This window comes from Saccopteryx leptura, chromosome 2, assembly GCF_036850995.1.
Source record: "Saccopteryx leptura isolate mSacLep1 chromosome 2, mSacLep1_pri_phased_curated, whole genome shotgun sequence".
Classification (NCBI taxonomy): domain Eukaryota; kingdom Metazoa; phylum Chordata; class Mammalia; order Chiroptera; family Emballonuridae; genus Saccopteryx; species Saccopteryx leptura.
The window spans coordinates 267,747,647-267,763,831 of NC_089504.1; the positions used below are offsets into that span (position 1 = coordinate 267,747,647).

A 16,185-nucleotide genomic window follows, 5' to 3' on the forward strand; every position below is an offset into this window, starting at 1 on the left:
TTTATTCATACTTTGAAGTTTCTGTTTAGCATAGAACTTTTCAATTATACTACTTTTACATAAGTGATGTAATGCCATAATGATTCATTGCATCCTACATTATTTATTGAGCATATAATACTATTGTGAAGACCTTGTTTTAGGTGTAGCAGGTACAGCTATGAAGAAAAAAGAGAAAGATTTGTGTTCATATAAAGTTTGGGGAGAGAAAAACTAAACGAACATACCAGTAAAACATATAAAGTGCCATATGAGGTAGATGTTATGGAGAAAATTCAGTCAAGAAGGAATGTGAGAGACAGGGAGTGTGATCTCTTATTTATATAGTGAAGGTCTCACTGATAAGGTGATACCTGAGCAGAAATTCAAAGAAAGTGAAGGAAGCAAACATATCTGAGGGGAAAATATGCTACAGTAGAGAGAATGTCAAGAACAAAGGCATTGAGGCATTTTGGTTGGAGTGCAGTGATCCATGAGAACACAGAAGATGTGAACAGAAGATTAATGGAGAGCCAAGTTATACTGCCTGGTAGACCAGTTGGCCTTTATTTTGATGGGAAGCCATTGGAAAATTTTAAACATAAGAGTGATATATTCTGACTTAAGATTTTAAAAGGATTACATTGCTTCTTTATTTGGAGAACAAAGAGATGGTCAAGATTGGAACTTACTGCAGTGGTCCAGAAGAGAGTTGGTGGTTCCTTGAATGATGATTGTAGCAGGATGGGAAGAAAAGAGTGAGTTAAAGATAAATCCAGGCCCTGGCCGGTTGGCTCAGTGGTGGAGCGTCAGCCTGGCGTGCAGAAGTCCCAGGTTCAATTCCCAGCCAGGGCACACAGGAGAGGCGCCCATCTGCCTCTCCACCCCTCCCCCTCTCCTTCCTCTCTGTCTCTCTCTTCCCCTCCCACAGCCAAGGCTCCATTGGAGCAAAAGATGGCCTGGGTGCTGGGGATGGCTCTTTGGCCTCTGCCCCCAGGTGCTAGAGTGGCTCTGGTTGCGACAGAGCAGCACCCAGGATGGGCAGAGCATCGCCCCCTGGTGGGCATGCCGGGTGGATCCCGGTCAGGCGCATGCGGGAGTCTGTCTGACTGCCTCCCCATTTCCAGCTTCAGAAAAATACAAAAAAAAAAAAAAAAAAAAAGATAAGTCCAAGATTTTGCATGATCACATAGGAAAGTGAGCTTAGACAGAAAGAAAAGAGGTCCAAGGTTTAAGCCCTGGGGGGCTCCTATATTTAAAGGTTGTGGGTAGAGAATGAACTGTCCCAAAAGATTATGGGAAATAAGTACAGTGGTACCTTGAGATGCGAATTTAATTCGTTCTGTAACCGAACTCGTAAGTCAGTCAACTTGTATATCAAACTGCCGATACTGGACCCATGAGCCAACGCGCCAACTAGCAGCAGCTTCCCAAATCACAACTCGTATCTTGGAATTTTGCTTGGATCTTGAACAAAAATACAGATTGAGTCGCAGCTCGTATCTTAAAAAATTAATATATTGGTCTGTTCATATCTCAAGGTACCACTGTATATCAAAATGAAGACAAGTTAAACTGTTACATGTCACTCATTGAAAAAAGACAGAATCCTAGCGTGCGGAGGACCTGGGTTCAATTCCCGGCCAGGGCACACAGGAGAAGCGCCCATTTGCTTCTCCACCCCTCCGCCGCGCCTTCCTCTCTGTCTCTCTCTTCCCCTCCCGCAGCCAAGGCTCCATTGGAGCAAAGATGGCCCGGGCGCTGGGGATGGCTCTGTGGCCTCTGCCTCAGGCGCTAGAGTGGCTCTGGTCGCAACATGGCGACGCCCAGGATGGGCAGAGCATCGCCCCCTGGTGGGCGTGCGGGGTGGATCCTGGTCGGGCGCATGCGGGAGTCTGACTGTCTCTCCCTGTTTCCAGCTTCAGAAAAATGAAAAAGAAAAAAATAATAAAATAAGAAAAAAGACAGAATTGAGCAGTAAATTTATCAATGTGATGTCACTGGTGACCTTGACAGTGTCGTTTTAGTCAAGCAGAGATGCTGAAAGTCTGATTGGGGCAGATTCAATAAAAGATGGATGGAAATGGAAATAGCAAATGTAGAAAACTTTTCTAAGTCTTTTGACTTTTAAGTAGAAAAATACGGAAGGAGGCTGCAGTCTAAGGAGTTTTCTTTTAATGAGGGAAGTTATACTATGTTGTGTGTAGATTGAAATAATCCATTGGAAAAAGAATAAATTGCTGATGATGTAGGTGAGATAGGACACAGTTGCTGGAGAGACATCCTTGAGTAGACCAGAATGGACGGAGAATGGTGTTTACTAGGGTTAAGGTTTTGCCAAGGGAGTAAAAAAAAAGGGAAAGGAGGGAGCAGGGGAGGTGAGGGTTTATGCAAGGAGTGAATGCCATAATAGATCTTCTCTGGATCATGAGGGAATAGGTCAGGAGGAGAATGAGAGGCAGTGAAAACATTGCACGGTCAATGGATTGTGGGTTGTCCCAGGGGGCCAACAATTTATTGGAGTTGGGATTCTAGAAGTGAATTAGAAAATTAGGAGGTGATGATCAGAGTGAGAACTTGAAACTGAGGTTATAGCCTAGCCTGTTGTGGCACAGTGGATAAAGCATTGACCTGAAATGCTGAGGTGGCTGGTTCAAAACCCTGGGTTTGCTCGGTGAAGGCACATATGAGCAATCAATGAACAACTAAAGCGAAGCGACTATGAATTAATACTTTTTGTTCCCCTCCCTCTGTAAAATCAATAAATAAAATCTTTAAAAAAAAAGAAACAGGTTATAAAGTAGTTCAGTAAGGTCTAACTATGACTTATCCATTGAGTGGCTGAGAGAATGTTGGGGACAAAAAATTTAGAGACGAGGTCACGGCATTGGATGCACACCTCATTGGATGACTATGTAAGGATTGAAATAACCAGGAATTATGAGAAAAATATCATTAGAAGGAATGACATTGATCCAAGAGCTAAAATCTTTAAGGAATAGTTTAAATCAGAATACATAGATGAGAAATGTCCTATTAAGTATACATAATGTTATCAGTAAAACATCATAATTAAATATCTGTAAGCTAATCTTTCACTAAGTATAGTAATACTTTCAATATAACATAATATAAATATCTCTAGGATAAAACATTTTATTTGTGAAGTAATGATACTTCCGAATGAACAACAGTGATTTTTTATTAAGTCTAGCATTTTTTTAAAAATATAATAAAAGATATGATTTTTAATCGATTGCAGGATCAATTGAAAATATTATTTTCTTTTTTTTTTTTTTTTTTTTTTTCATTTTTCTGAAGCTGGAAACAGGGAGAGACAGTCAGACAGACTCCCGCATGCGCCCGACCGGGATCCACCTGGCACGCCCACCAGGGGGCGACGCTCTGCCCACCAGGGGGCGATGCTCTGCCCATCCTGGGCGTCGCCATGTTGCGACCAGAGCCACTCTAGCGCCTGGGGCAGAGGCCACAGAGCCATCCCCAGCGCCCGGGCCATCTTTGCTCCAATGGAGCCTCGGCTGCCGGAGAGGAAGAGAGAGACAGAGAGGAAAGCGCGGCGGAGGGGTGGAGAAGCAAATGGGCGCTTCTCCTATGTGCCCTGGCCGGGAATCGAACCCGGGTCCTCTGCACGCTAGGCCGACGCTCTACCGCTGAGCCAACCGGCCAGGGCGAAAATATTATTTTCTAATTGGATATAGTACCTAAGAACATTTTTTATGATAAAAATGTATAAATGTACCACCCAGAAATATATAGCTGGCACAGATATAAACTATATAAGCTATATTTTTCAATAAAAATATGATTACTAAAAAACAAAAATACAGTAAATTAATAAAATTATTGTTGTTTTGAGTATTTTGTATAATTTTTAATTTTATTAATTAATGAATTATAATAATCAACTGCATGGTCTCTTAGAGGACTTATTAGCTAAAGTAATGCTAACATTAATTGTAATTGACTCACAGCCCCTTAAATCAGATGATCATGTTAATATTGCTGCCAATGGACACACACTTCAAATAAAAGAAGCTCAAATATCAGACACAGGACGATATACTTGTGTGGCATCTAATATTGCAGGTGAAGATGAGCTGGATTTTGATGTGAATATACAAGGTAATGCTAATATACTTATTGTATATCATTTAATTTATGTGGTATGTCAAAATAAAGAAAAAGAAATTCGACTTGGTTTCTTTTAGATTGTTTTTCTGTTGACAATAATAGAAATTTGTTACTGAAAACTTGGACTCGAGAACCAAATAAAGAGGAAAATAATTCCCTTATTCAGGATTACTTCTGTTATTTTTGTGTTTCCTCTGGATATTTTTCCTTCTGATAAATTTTGTAAATGTATACTGCCTGACCTGTGGTGACGCAATGAATAAAGCATTGACCTAGAATGCTGAGGTTGCTGGTTTGAAACCCTGGGCTTACCTGGTCAAGACACATATGAGAGTTGATGCTTCCTGCTCTTCCCTCCCTCTTCTCTCTCTCTCTCTTTCTCTTTCTCTCTCTCTCTCTCTTTGTCTCTCTCTTTCTCCTCTCTAAAATGAATAAATAAAATATTTTTTAAAAAAGAAATGTATACTGCATTTACAAATTGAGCTCGCATGGTACATACATCTCTGTTACATTGGCTTTTCCCCAGTGTTATATCATGAAACTTTTTTTTTTAAATAGCACTTATATGGAAAGAAAAAAGGTATAGTACAGAATTTAAAGTAGTCAGACTTGGAATGGAATGATGATTTTAGTCTTTGAGAACTTTGTAACTAAAAAAAGAAAATTGTGACTTGGATAAGTTACCTAAATATTTTAAACCCCAGTTTCCTTGCTTTTAAAATTAATACTTTATAGAATTGTGGTGGCTATTAGATGAGATACATTATGTAAAACTCTTAGAAAAATGCTTACAAATGATACCCGCTATTGTTGCCAGTTACTCTCTACACGAGTTTTAGTAACTGTTTTAGCACTTGAGTATCCAAATTTTTATTTAACCTGATCCCTGTTCTTAAATGTCTGGGATGTATCCAGCTTTTCGCTACTTATATGTAGGGCTTCCCTGGACACTGTCTACATAAAACTTTTGCACATCTTTGATTTCTTTTGTAAGTTACCAGTAGTAGAAATTTTAGGTCAAATGTTATAGACATTTGTAATGTTTTCTATGTACAGGCAAATTGCCTTCTAGAAAGTTCATACTTGTTCCCCAGAAAAATTTGAGAATATCCTATTATTTCAGTTAATGGACTTATTAATCTTGATAACATAACTCCTTTCATTTTCTTAGTAAGACGAATTATTGGAAAATGCTCTCAACCAAGCCATTATTTTTTAATGGCTCCTCAAAATATGTGTTTTCCTGCTGTGATTATATTCTTCAGCCATGCTTATTTTGGTAGGTCCTTCCTGAAAGCAGACAGCTGTAACAGGGAAGGAAAGCAGGGGATGAGCATAGCATTCTGAACCCTGAATTCCTTGTTTTTCCCCACAAGGACAGGCTCCAACTTCTGTCTACTACTTTTCTGGCTAACGGCTAGAGTTGGTAGATGTAGAAATGCTTGAAAATATTTTCACATTGTCTAATTGATCATATTTACATATCACCCTTGTAAAAACACAGCCAAGATCTTCATTGAATGGATTGACACTAGCATTCATGTGTGTCCAAAATTCTGTGTCTTTTCTCCCTAGTTCCTCCAAGTTTTCAGAAACTCTGGGAAATTGGAAACATGTTGGATACTGGCAGGAGTGGTGAAGCCAAGGATGTGATCGTCAACAATCCCATTTCTCTTTACTGTGAAACCAGTGCTGCTCCTCCTCCTACACTCACATGGTACAAAGACGGTCGTCCTCTGACCTCCAGCGACCGAGTATTGATTTTACCAGGTAAAAATTGCTACGAATGGGGTGAAAATCTAAATCTCTGCCAAATCTGTTTCCTCTCATTTAGTAAGACCCATCAAATTGATTGACTTTCTGGCCACATAAGTAAGCTGACACAGGCTGCCGGATGTCACTGGTGTGTTTGGAGCTTCTAGCCAGGAGAGTCTAGGTTGAGAATTTGACACAGGATAGGACACCTTAGTTAATTTTCAGATCAACTACTACAGGATCTTTCTGTCAAATTAAGGAAGTCCTTTGGCTTCCGTGTGCCTCTGCTCTCTAATAGTGTGATAAAATAATCACTTTGGTTTCTTTACATAAATCCTATAATATATTTGTGATCAGTTCTACAATATATTTACAAATAGTTATACTCAGTTTATTAGATGCATTTATCATAAATCGATAGCAAAGAGTTTTAGTTTTAAATAATTATTGATGGAAAATTGTTGTGGACTAATATTTCAAGACTTTTATTCACTTGTAGCAAACATTCAAATAAGCCTGTCAAAATTTGTCAGGTTGTATACTTAAGATTAGTGCATTCACTGTATATAAATTTCATCTTAATTAAATAAAAGAATATCTTGGGGGAAAATGGAAACAAAGTAGAAATGATATCTAAATGTAATATGTGATCCTAAATTGAATCTGGGCTTGGGAAAAAAAGGCATAAAAGACAATATTATAACTATAATGACATTTGTATATGGACTATGAATACAATAGTAGTTTTATATTTATTTTAAATTTTCTGATCTTGATCATTATATTATAGTTACCATATTTTTCGCTCCATAACATGCACTTTTTGCCCCCAAAAGTGGAGGGGAAAATGCCCGTGCATCTTATGGAGCAAGAAATACGGTATTTTATTATATATTTTAACACACCATTTGGTTCAGAATATTTTTTTTCTTATTTTCTTCCTTAAAACCCTAGGTGTGTCTTATGGTCAGGTACATCTTATGGAGCGAAAAATATGTATATAAGGGATTATCCTTTTTTATGAAATACAGATCTATGAGTAATTAGGGGTAAAAGCACACCACTTCTCTAACTCACTCTCAAATGGTTCAGAAAAAAGATTATGTCTATAATAATATATATGTGTGTTACAGATCATATGCATATATACAAAGTTAAAACAAATGAAATAAAATATAAATAATTGATAAACATAGGTAAGAACATTTTATATAATTATAACTGTTCTGTATGTTTGAAATTATCTCAGCATAAAAAATTAATACACAATAATTCTCTCAAGATTGTATGTACAGTGGTGTACTGTGTGCCTTTTGTGGCCTTTGGCTATTATTTTTCTCAAGCCACCTCTTGCATGCAACAGTGAAACTTTCTTTATATGAGTTCAAACTGTAAAAGCAAGAACTTGCTGCAGGGTAACATTGTCCATGGAACATGATGAGAGGCATAGAGCGACATTCCTGCCCAGGGGAAAAACTACACAAGCTGTGATTTATTCCTCAGGAGATCTGACTCATGTATCGGATCACTTTTCAATAATGTAGTGTTTGTTGTAAAAGTGATAGGTAGAATTAAAAATGAACCAGTGGCACCTGGAAGTCATTAGAGCTGAAAAATTGTTAATGACCAGTATTCCCTCTAAGATTTCCAGAAGTAAACATAGTAGGACGTACTTGCAGGTGGGAGAGTGTTGCAGATCCCGCGGGCTAAAGTAGAAGACGCGGGGAGGTACACGTGTGTGGCTGTGAATGAGGCTGGGGAAGATTCCCTTCACTACGACGTCCGTGTTCTCTGTGAGTTCGTTTTCTTTTGTGCTTTACGCATTCTTTCACCCAAAAATATTTTCGAGGAACTAATGTTTGCAAGATGTTGCACTAGCATCCTAAAGACAGTAAGGATAATCAGAAACTGATAGTTCTCCCAAGGAGTTTGTTGTCTTACACAAATTAAGAGCACATTGTTTAGGACTCCTGAAGTATTGACTAAACTAGCCTAAACTGAGAGGGAGAGAGAGAGAGAGAGAGAGAGAGAGAGAGAGAGAGAGAGAGAGAGAGAGGAGAAAAAGAGAGCAAGAATTCATGGAATCACAAACCCGAAAAGTCCCGGGCTAGACTTCCTTGACTCAAAAGAGTTTACCAGACTTTACCTAGCTCTTGGCTTTGATTTTCTCTACTAACAGTGTCACTCTCAGATGTGGGGTCCCTTTGCCTGGCAAGTTGGCCCCTTGAAACTCTACTCTTACATCTTTCTACCTTCATAGAAAGTTGGAAAGTATGGTTGAAGATGAGTTTAGAGAGGTGGGAACAAAGCAAGAAAAATGAACTGTATCCAAAATTCTGTCTCAGTTAGGGATGTTTCACAGTTTGATGCTCGCCCCTTACATACACTGGGAACAATTCTGAGTGGTGTAACCCAGGTAGTGGAAGGGTAGGAGAGAGCAAAGAGCTCTGGTGAAGAGCTCTATAGGTCAGACCTTGGACTTAGCCTGTACCTCCTGCTACCTCCCAGTGGTTCAGCTCTAACAAGAGTTGAATAAAACACGGAATTTTTAATGTTTTAAAGACTCCATTTGGTTACTTTTCATGGTATGAGGCTAGTGATAGCATCATTTAATCCAAAATTCAAGTTTATTATTTACCAATCTTCAGTTCAGGTTACATATTTCATGTTTACTGAAGTATAGTAAAAAGTACAAAACTTTGAATATGAAGATATGCATTCAAGATAACATTGAATTCTATTACATGCTTTGAAGCGTTGATCATTTCCTTTATAGACTTTCAGTTTATTTTTTGAGAGACCCAAATACCAGAAGACTGCATCTACTTTAAATACATCATCTTTACTGATTGCTAAAGATATGGTACATTTTAAAGAGAGTGAAACATAAAATAATTAACATGCAAAACAAAATAAAAAGAGTATTTGCTGTGATAAGAAATTTCTATGTCAACCCTTGCATTCCTAGTTTATTTAACATTTCCATTTGTAAAAATTCTACAGGTAGTATGTGATTTTCCATAACTGTCTAGTCTACTGTGAAGTAGACATGAACCTGAATTTCACAGTATTTCTTTAATGAAAATGAATACATGTAGGAAATTCTACAGCGTGACTTCTCAGACTTTAGCATGCGTAAGGATCACCAGGAGAATTTGTTAAATTACAAACTTCTTGAGCCTTCTGAGAGATGCTGACGGAGGGGAGCTAAGGCAGCCCCCTAAATTTACATTTTGAACCACGCTCCAAGTGATGCTGATACCATTGATACTGAGACGGGGAAACACACTTTGACTAGTCCAGGCAACTCCCTTGCAAGTAAGACCAAATCTGTATATTTCAAATACACTTGAAAGATGTAAGTGATCTGGTTTGTCTAGCTGACCAAATAGAACTATATATTCATGCAGATGCTTGAGACCCAAAGGGCACAGTGGGAAGGGCTGAGAGAGAAAACAAGCCAAGGTATACTGAGGAAGAATTGGGATTGACCCAAATGAGAATGAAACTATCAGAAGGGTTAGTCCAGGATAGGTAAAGAGAGGGTCGAACGTAAACGCAAATCACATAATGTTTATCACTGCTGATTTCTCAGTGTAAACGTTACTCGAAGGTCATGGGTTCTTCTTCAAGTTTTACTCCTCTGTTATCCCACAATTTTTTATATTGTCAGAAAACAGTAGAATAATTTAGGAAAGGCCTTGTGTCTTTTTACTGACTTTCTGTTGTGATCACTTACTAGTGCCACCGGTTATCAAGGGAGCAAACAGCGACCTCCCCGAGGAGGTCACCGTGCTGGTGAGCAAGAGCGTGCTGATGGAGTGTTTCTCCAGCGGCAGCCCTGTGCCCAGGAACTCCTGGCAGAAGGATGGGCAGCCCCTGCTGGAAGACGAGCATCTTAATTTTCTATCAAACGGAAGAATTCTGCAGGTAAAAATAAAACATCTGATTTTAAAAGGGCTGTTTGACTTTGTATTTTATAATTGGCTCTAAGACTTTTAAAAATAACTTTCATTATTTAGAAGTATATTTGTAAAAATAACTAAACATAAAAAGGATATAGCCTGACCGGGCGGTGGTGCAGTGGATAGAGCATTGGACTGGGATGTGGAAGACCCAGGTTCGAGACCCCAAGGTCGCCAGTTTGAGCGTGGGCTCATCTGATTTGATCAAAAATCTCACCAGCTTGGACCCAAGGTTGCTGGCTTGAGCAAGGGGTTACTCGGTCTGCTGAAGGCCCACAGTCAAGGCACTTATGAGAAAGCAATCAATGAACAACTAAGGTGTCGCAACGAAAAACTGATGATTGATGCTTCTCATCTCTCTCCATTCCTGCCTGTCTGTCCTTCTCTCTGTCTCTGTGTAAAAAAAAAAAAAAAAAAAAAAAAGGATATAAAATAAAATTCTTTATCCTCATTTTATTCCCATTATGAGAGGTGGCCATTATTAACAGTTTTGCTAGAACTGTTCTAGAAATTGTCTATGCATTCAACACACATACACATACCAAGTTTAATACAATATGGTTTTTGTGATAAAAACCACACATAAGCAAACTATTACAATCCTTTCTGTTGCATCTGCTGGTAAAATTCTAGGTGATATAAGATTCCCTATAGATTAAAATTCACTCTATTAGCAAATAAATTATAACAATATAATAATAATGGAAACCACATAAATATCCTGAATTGTTTACTAATGTCTATATATTTTTTTCAAATATCCTAAAAGAAAGTTAGGCACTTAGAAAAATAAATTCTTTTGTTATTTTACGATTTATTAAGTTATGTTTTGAACATATAAATGATATTCTGTAGGCCCAAGAATCTACATATAACTATCAGTACATCTAATATATATCTCATGGAGTTCTTTATTTAAAAAAAATGAGTCAGGTTCACTGCCTGTAAATAATTTTGAATTCTCAAAATATTTTGTAAACATCCTGATGATTTCTATTCGATGATCATACAACCTCTACCAAAATACTTAAATGTTTCTCTGTCTAGGGCCAAAAGATATATAGATGGATAGAACTTTCTGTTCAATAAAATAACCTAAAAGTGCTATATTAGCTCACCATTGCTGTGCAAAACAAAGCACTCCAAAACAACGACTCAGAGCTATAAACATTTGTCTAGCTCACAAGTTGGCTGGGGGATTCTTCTGGTCTCAGCTGGACTTACCCGGTGTCTGCATGCTGTGGCTGAGATAACAGCTCTGCTGATCTTGGCTGGGCATTTGCAAATATCTGGGGCCTCAGCAGCAATAATGGGGCTGATTCTTCCCCATGTGACCCTGCACCCTCGAGCAGGTTAGTCCTGGCTTCCTCTCATTGTGGTGGCAGAGTTCCAAAGGAGCAAAAAGAAGTGACAGTGCCTTTTCAGGCCCAGGGTTAAAAGGGCACATTGTCACTTCCATCACATTCTATGGGTCAAGGCCAGACACAAGGAGAACGCAAATTTTACATCTTTACTCCACCTCATGATGGGAGGAGCTTCAAAGTCACATTGTCAGGGGTGTGGCTAGGGAAGTGGGAGAATACTTGGGAACACTTGTTGTCATCAGTATACCACAAGGACATATAAAATTGCCTTTTCTGATTGGAAATCTTTATAAATAAATATTCACTTAACTGACCTGATCAATACAAGCCAGCACCAATGCTATTATGTATAAATTTATTTCTTATGTTCACCGGCTATGAACTAGAAAGGATACCTATTACTTATTCTCAGAATTATGACAAGTGGCTTTATACAAAGTATTTCAGTTGCAATTTCTTCATGTTTCCCTTAGATTCTAAATTCTCAAATCACAGACATTGGCCGATACGTGTGTGTTGCCGAGAACACGGCTGGAAGTGCCAAAAAGTATTTTAACCTCAACGTTCACGGTAAGAACTCAGTTCCCCAAATATTCATTAGCGTGCTCTTGAGAAAGCAGGGAAACTGGGGTTTAGGTTATGTAGGCTTTTTTTATCATTATTATTATTATTACTTTTAACTTGGAACAATGTGGAGAGCCTAAATTCACGCAGTCTCCACCCTTTCTGCCCACCAGCAGGTAGTGGAATTCATAAAGTACAAAGTACAAATCTTCTGAAGAGCCTGTTTTTGTACCATTTCAGTCCCTCAAGAGAAAGCAGAGACTCCTTTGTATTCAAAAGTTAAAAAAATAATCAAAATTTGAAATGCCCAAAATTACACATTTTGGTGAAGTTTGAACTTTTACTTATAAAAATTTTATTTACAAGTCCTGATTGAAATCAGGTTCTTTCATCAAGGGTAGAAGTCATGTTGAGTTACATCCTCTACATCCTCTAGAATCTCGTATACTCCTTGGAAAAGAAGAAGTCACTCTGAGAAGTGAAATGATTCTGAAAACCACCAGCACACCTAAGTCATTCATCAAAATTTCCGTCTTCAATATATGCTAGTCACTGTATACATAACTTTTTTTTTTGGTAAAACAGCAGTTGTCTTCCACAAAAGAGTAGTTTTGTTTTTGTGATATGTAGCTGCTTTCAGGATATTAAGTTGGAAACAGTGACCAATCATCATAAAAGATTTCTTTTACATGCATGATATATATATATAATTCCAGCTGGTTTTGGGAGTAGCTGAGATTTGAAACTTCATGAATTATTTCAGCCCTGAACGGACTGATTTGGTATCACAGTCATTGCTGGTGTGACGCGGGGGGACCACTGCTGTCCCGCAATGTCTGCTGGGTAACGCATATTTGAAACACTTTCATCTTTGCATTCCCCATATGTAGCACAGTAAGAAACACACAGGAGATGCTTTATAAATATTTTCAAGGTTCTTTAAATGACTAAATCTGACCAAACAGGAACAAATATGTTGTGAATTCCCAGGAAGAATGATTTAATTAAACAACAATAACCATTGTAATCTGTAAAGTACAACAGAATGAATATAAACGATAAAACTATTATTTTTTCTGATTCGCCATGGCAGGATTAACTTTTCTTCCACTATGCGATCAAGAGCACCTTATAAATACCCATGTCCCCAATTAAAGCAGTTACATATATTGTCTTATGGTGTCTTTTTATGTCTAGGGCAGGGGTAGTCAACCTTTTTATACCTACCGCCCACTTTTGTATCTCTGTTAGTAGTAAAATTTTCTAACCGCCCACTGGTTCCACAGTAATGGTGATTTATAAAGTAGGGAAGTAACTACTAAGTATAAAATTTATAAAGCAGAGTTACAGCAAGTTAAAGCATATAATAATTACTTACTAAGTATTTGACGTCGGATTTTTGCTAAGTTTGGCAGAATAAATCTTTATAAAACAACGTACTATAGTTAAATCTATCTTTTTATTTATACTTTGGTTGCTCCGCTACCACCCACCATGAAAGCTGGAATGCCCACTAGTGGGCGGTAGGGACCAGGTTGACTCCCACTGATCTAGATCCTCGCTTCTATCCCCTAACTTTATTATAAAGGCTATAGGCCAGTGGTCATTTCTTTTATGTGTTGGTCTCCCTAAACTTAGAATGGTGTTTATAGTTGCAATAGTTGCTAAATAAATATTTGTTGTTCCTTCACTATATTTTGTTTATGTTGTTAGCCTCTTCTTAATGCACAGCAGAGACACGTGAGAGGGAGCCTTGTGTGACTGGAGGAGCAGCAGCCACTAGTGTTTATCATCAAGGACAGGAGTCAGGAGAGTAGTTCCTCTCTCACCAGTTCACGGCATCTGGAGCTGCCAGTTGTAGTCACAAACCCTACTTAAATACTGGCAGATTCATTTGGGGGGGAAATAATTTAAATCACCAAGTGTTATCTCCCACGACAGCAGTGCTTGCTTCCTTTGGACTCTGACCTTCACACTGACAACCTCCCAGTTTCCGAGCCTGAGTCTTCACACTGCTTCATATCCAACCTAACTCTCATGGGCAGCGTTCCAGAGATCCTTTAGCCCGTGTCTCATCGCTCCTGTGCAGTAACGTAAAAGCTCAGCCTTGCATGTCCCAACGCAGCATGTTGACTGCTTATACCTACCAGGTGCTGGCAGGTGTTTTGTGTGTATTATTGCCTAAATTATCTCAGGAACACCAGGTGACTGGTACCATTATACACCCCTTTTAAAGATGGAAAAGCTGAGGCTCAGGGAGATTGAGGGGCATGCCCAAAGTTGCACAGCTTGCAAACGCAGGACCATGTTTCTAACTCAGTCTGATTCCAGAGGTTTTATACTTAGCCACTTTTCTGTGTTACCTCTCACGAAGTTCCACATCTACAATGCACATACCCTTAGGTGGCCAACCATGACTGGAGGAACTCTTAGACTCAGGCACAGTGATGTCATTATAAATGCATAGGTACCAGCTTGAACTGGGACCTGTGTGCTGCCTGGGGTCCTCTCACATGTCTTTTACTCCAAAATAGTAAATGGAAAATTTGAGAAACAAGCAATGCATAAGTTTTAAATTACGCTCCCTTCTGAGCAGTACAGTGAAATCTCATGCTGTCGTCCCACTCTGTCCTGCCCAGGATGCCAGTCATCCCTTTGTCCAGTGCACTCACAGCATAGGTTTTACCCACCCTGTCGTCCCTAAGTAGCTGTCTTGTTATTAGACCGACTGTCACAATATCATAATGCTTGTGTTCAATAACTCATTTTACTTCCTAATGTCTGCAAAGTGCAAAAATAGTGATGCTGGCAATTCATATATGTCAAAGAGAAGCCGTAAGTGTTTACTATGAGTGAAAAGATTTAAAAATGGTATATATGGTTCAATACCATCCTTGGTTTCAGGCATCCATTGGGGATCTGGGAACGTCCGCCCTGCAGATAAAGGGAGCTACTGTATGTTGCACCTTCTCTCAGGAGACATACCCATTTCCTGTCTTCCACTTAGCTTATTCCTGGTCACATTTCAAGCATCTTCTCTCTTTTTTCATTTTTATTGAATGCATTGGGGTGACACTAGCTTACAAAATTAAACCGGTTTTAGGTGCACAGTTCCATAACACATCATCTTTGTCTCAAGAATCTTCCTAAATGTCACTTCTTCCTCCTGATCCCCAGACTAGGTTAGTTCCCTACTGTCACCTTACCCTTCTGCTTGAGTGCTCACACTTGTAATTGCTGGGCAGTACAGGACTGGCTAAGAAGGAGGGCTCCAGAGCCAGACTGCTAAGCTAACAAACCAGTCACTTGCTGTGAAGTCTTAGGCAGGATGCTAACCTCTCTCTGTCTCCCTTCCTCAGCTGTAATATGAGGCTAAAAATGGGGCCCAGCACATAAGGCTGTAGGAGAACTCAATGCATTACTAATCTTACTCTGCTCATCTTGAAAGTTGTTGTTTTACATTGTTGAAATAACCTGTATAATTTATGAATAAGTACCCCCTAAAATTAAATTTCTACTCTATAAATGCTATTGTATATGCAGGAAAGTAAAAATTTTAAATAAGGATATAATATTAAAAACAAGAATATTCAAACTAACTTAATAATAAGAAGCACTATTAGGTCTTTCTTTGTACATTAACAAAACCACCTTTGGAATTGCCAAGTACATTTTTCACTAAAATGCAGAATAATTCTGTCTTTGAAAATGCTGGCACTTTCTTTCAATTGGGAGGAACAAGACTGATGGACACAGGTTTGATGAAGGCATTAGGGAATTCTAATAGGGAAGACAGCTAGATAATTAACAGTATCATTAACACAGTACCTTAGCAGAGTACGTATTGGAATACGTATGCATTACTAATACCATCAGATTTTACTTTTAATACATCTACCCTTTTAGTTCCTCCAAGTGTCATTGGTCCCAACCCGGAAAATCTCACTGTGGTGGTGAACAACTTCATCTCTTTGACGTGCGAAGTCTCTGGCTTTCCGCCTCCTGATCTCAGCTGGCTCAAGAATGAACAGCCTATCAAGCCAAACACAAACGCTCTCATTGTGCCTGGTAAGGAACTCATTACTCTTATAAGGTGGGCAAAACGTTCTCTTCTTTCTTTATTTTAAACACAAATGGCATTTCAACTTAGTCTCTTTCAAAACTTTAGTTCTGTTCTATATATTTGTTCACATTAAGTGCCCTTTTTTTTTATTTCCCTATTTCAGGCCATTAGGATAAGATTGTATAGACATTGAGATTTTAGTGAAAATATACAGTAACAAGGTCTACTTCAAGACATTATGAAATTTAGGAACAAAACTGCTTAGTAATTCTGTGGGGATGATAGGCCAATAATAAATAGTGCTTTCATTAGAGAAATTCGCTCATTGTTTTTAATCAACCCT

The 16,185-nt window shown here is 38.6% G+C and overlaps 1 protein-coding gene across 1 annotated transcript in view; it reads left to right on the forward strand.

Annotated features, from left to right (window-relative positions):
- The window catches only part of HMCN1 (hemicentin 1), a 412,067-nt gene that overhangs the window by 292,087 nt on the left and 103,795 nt on the right, over positions 1 to 16,185 (forward strand). Inside the window, exons 53-58 of the mRNA XM_066361732.1 lie at positions 3,972 to 4,122; positions 5,707 to 5,901; positions 7,566 to 7,679; positions 9,629 to 9,816; positions 11,689 to 11,785; positions 15,686 to 15,847. Of these exons, the coding sequence (XP_066217829.1) occupies positions 3,972 to 4,122; positions 5,707 to 5,901; positions 7,566 to 7,679; positions 9,629 to 9,816; positions 11,689 to 11,785; positions 15,686 to 15,847 (907 nt within the window). The remainder of the gene's footprint in view (positions 1 to 3,971; positions 4,123 to 5,706; positions 5,902 to 7,565; positions 7,680 to 9,628; positions 9,817 to 11,688; positions 11,786 to 15,685; positions 15,848 to 16,185) is intronic.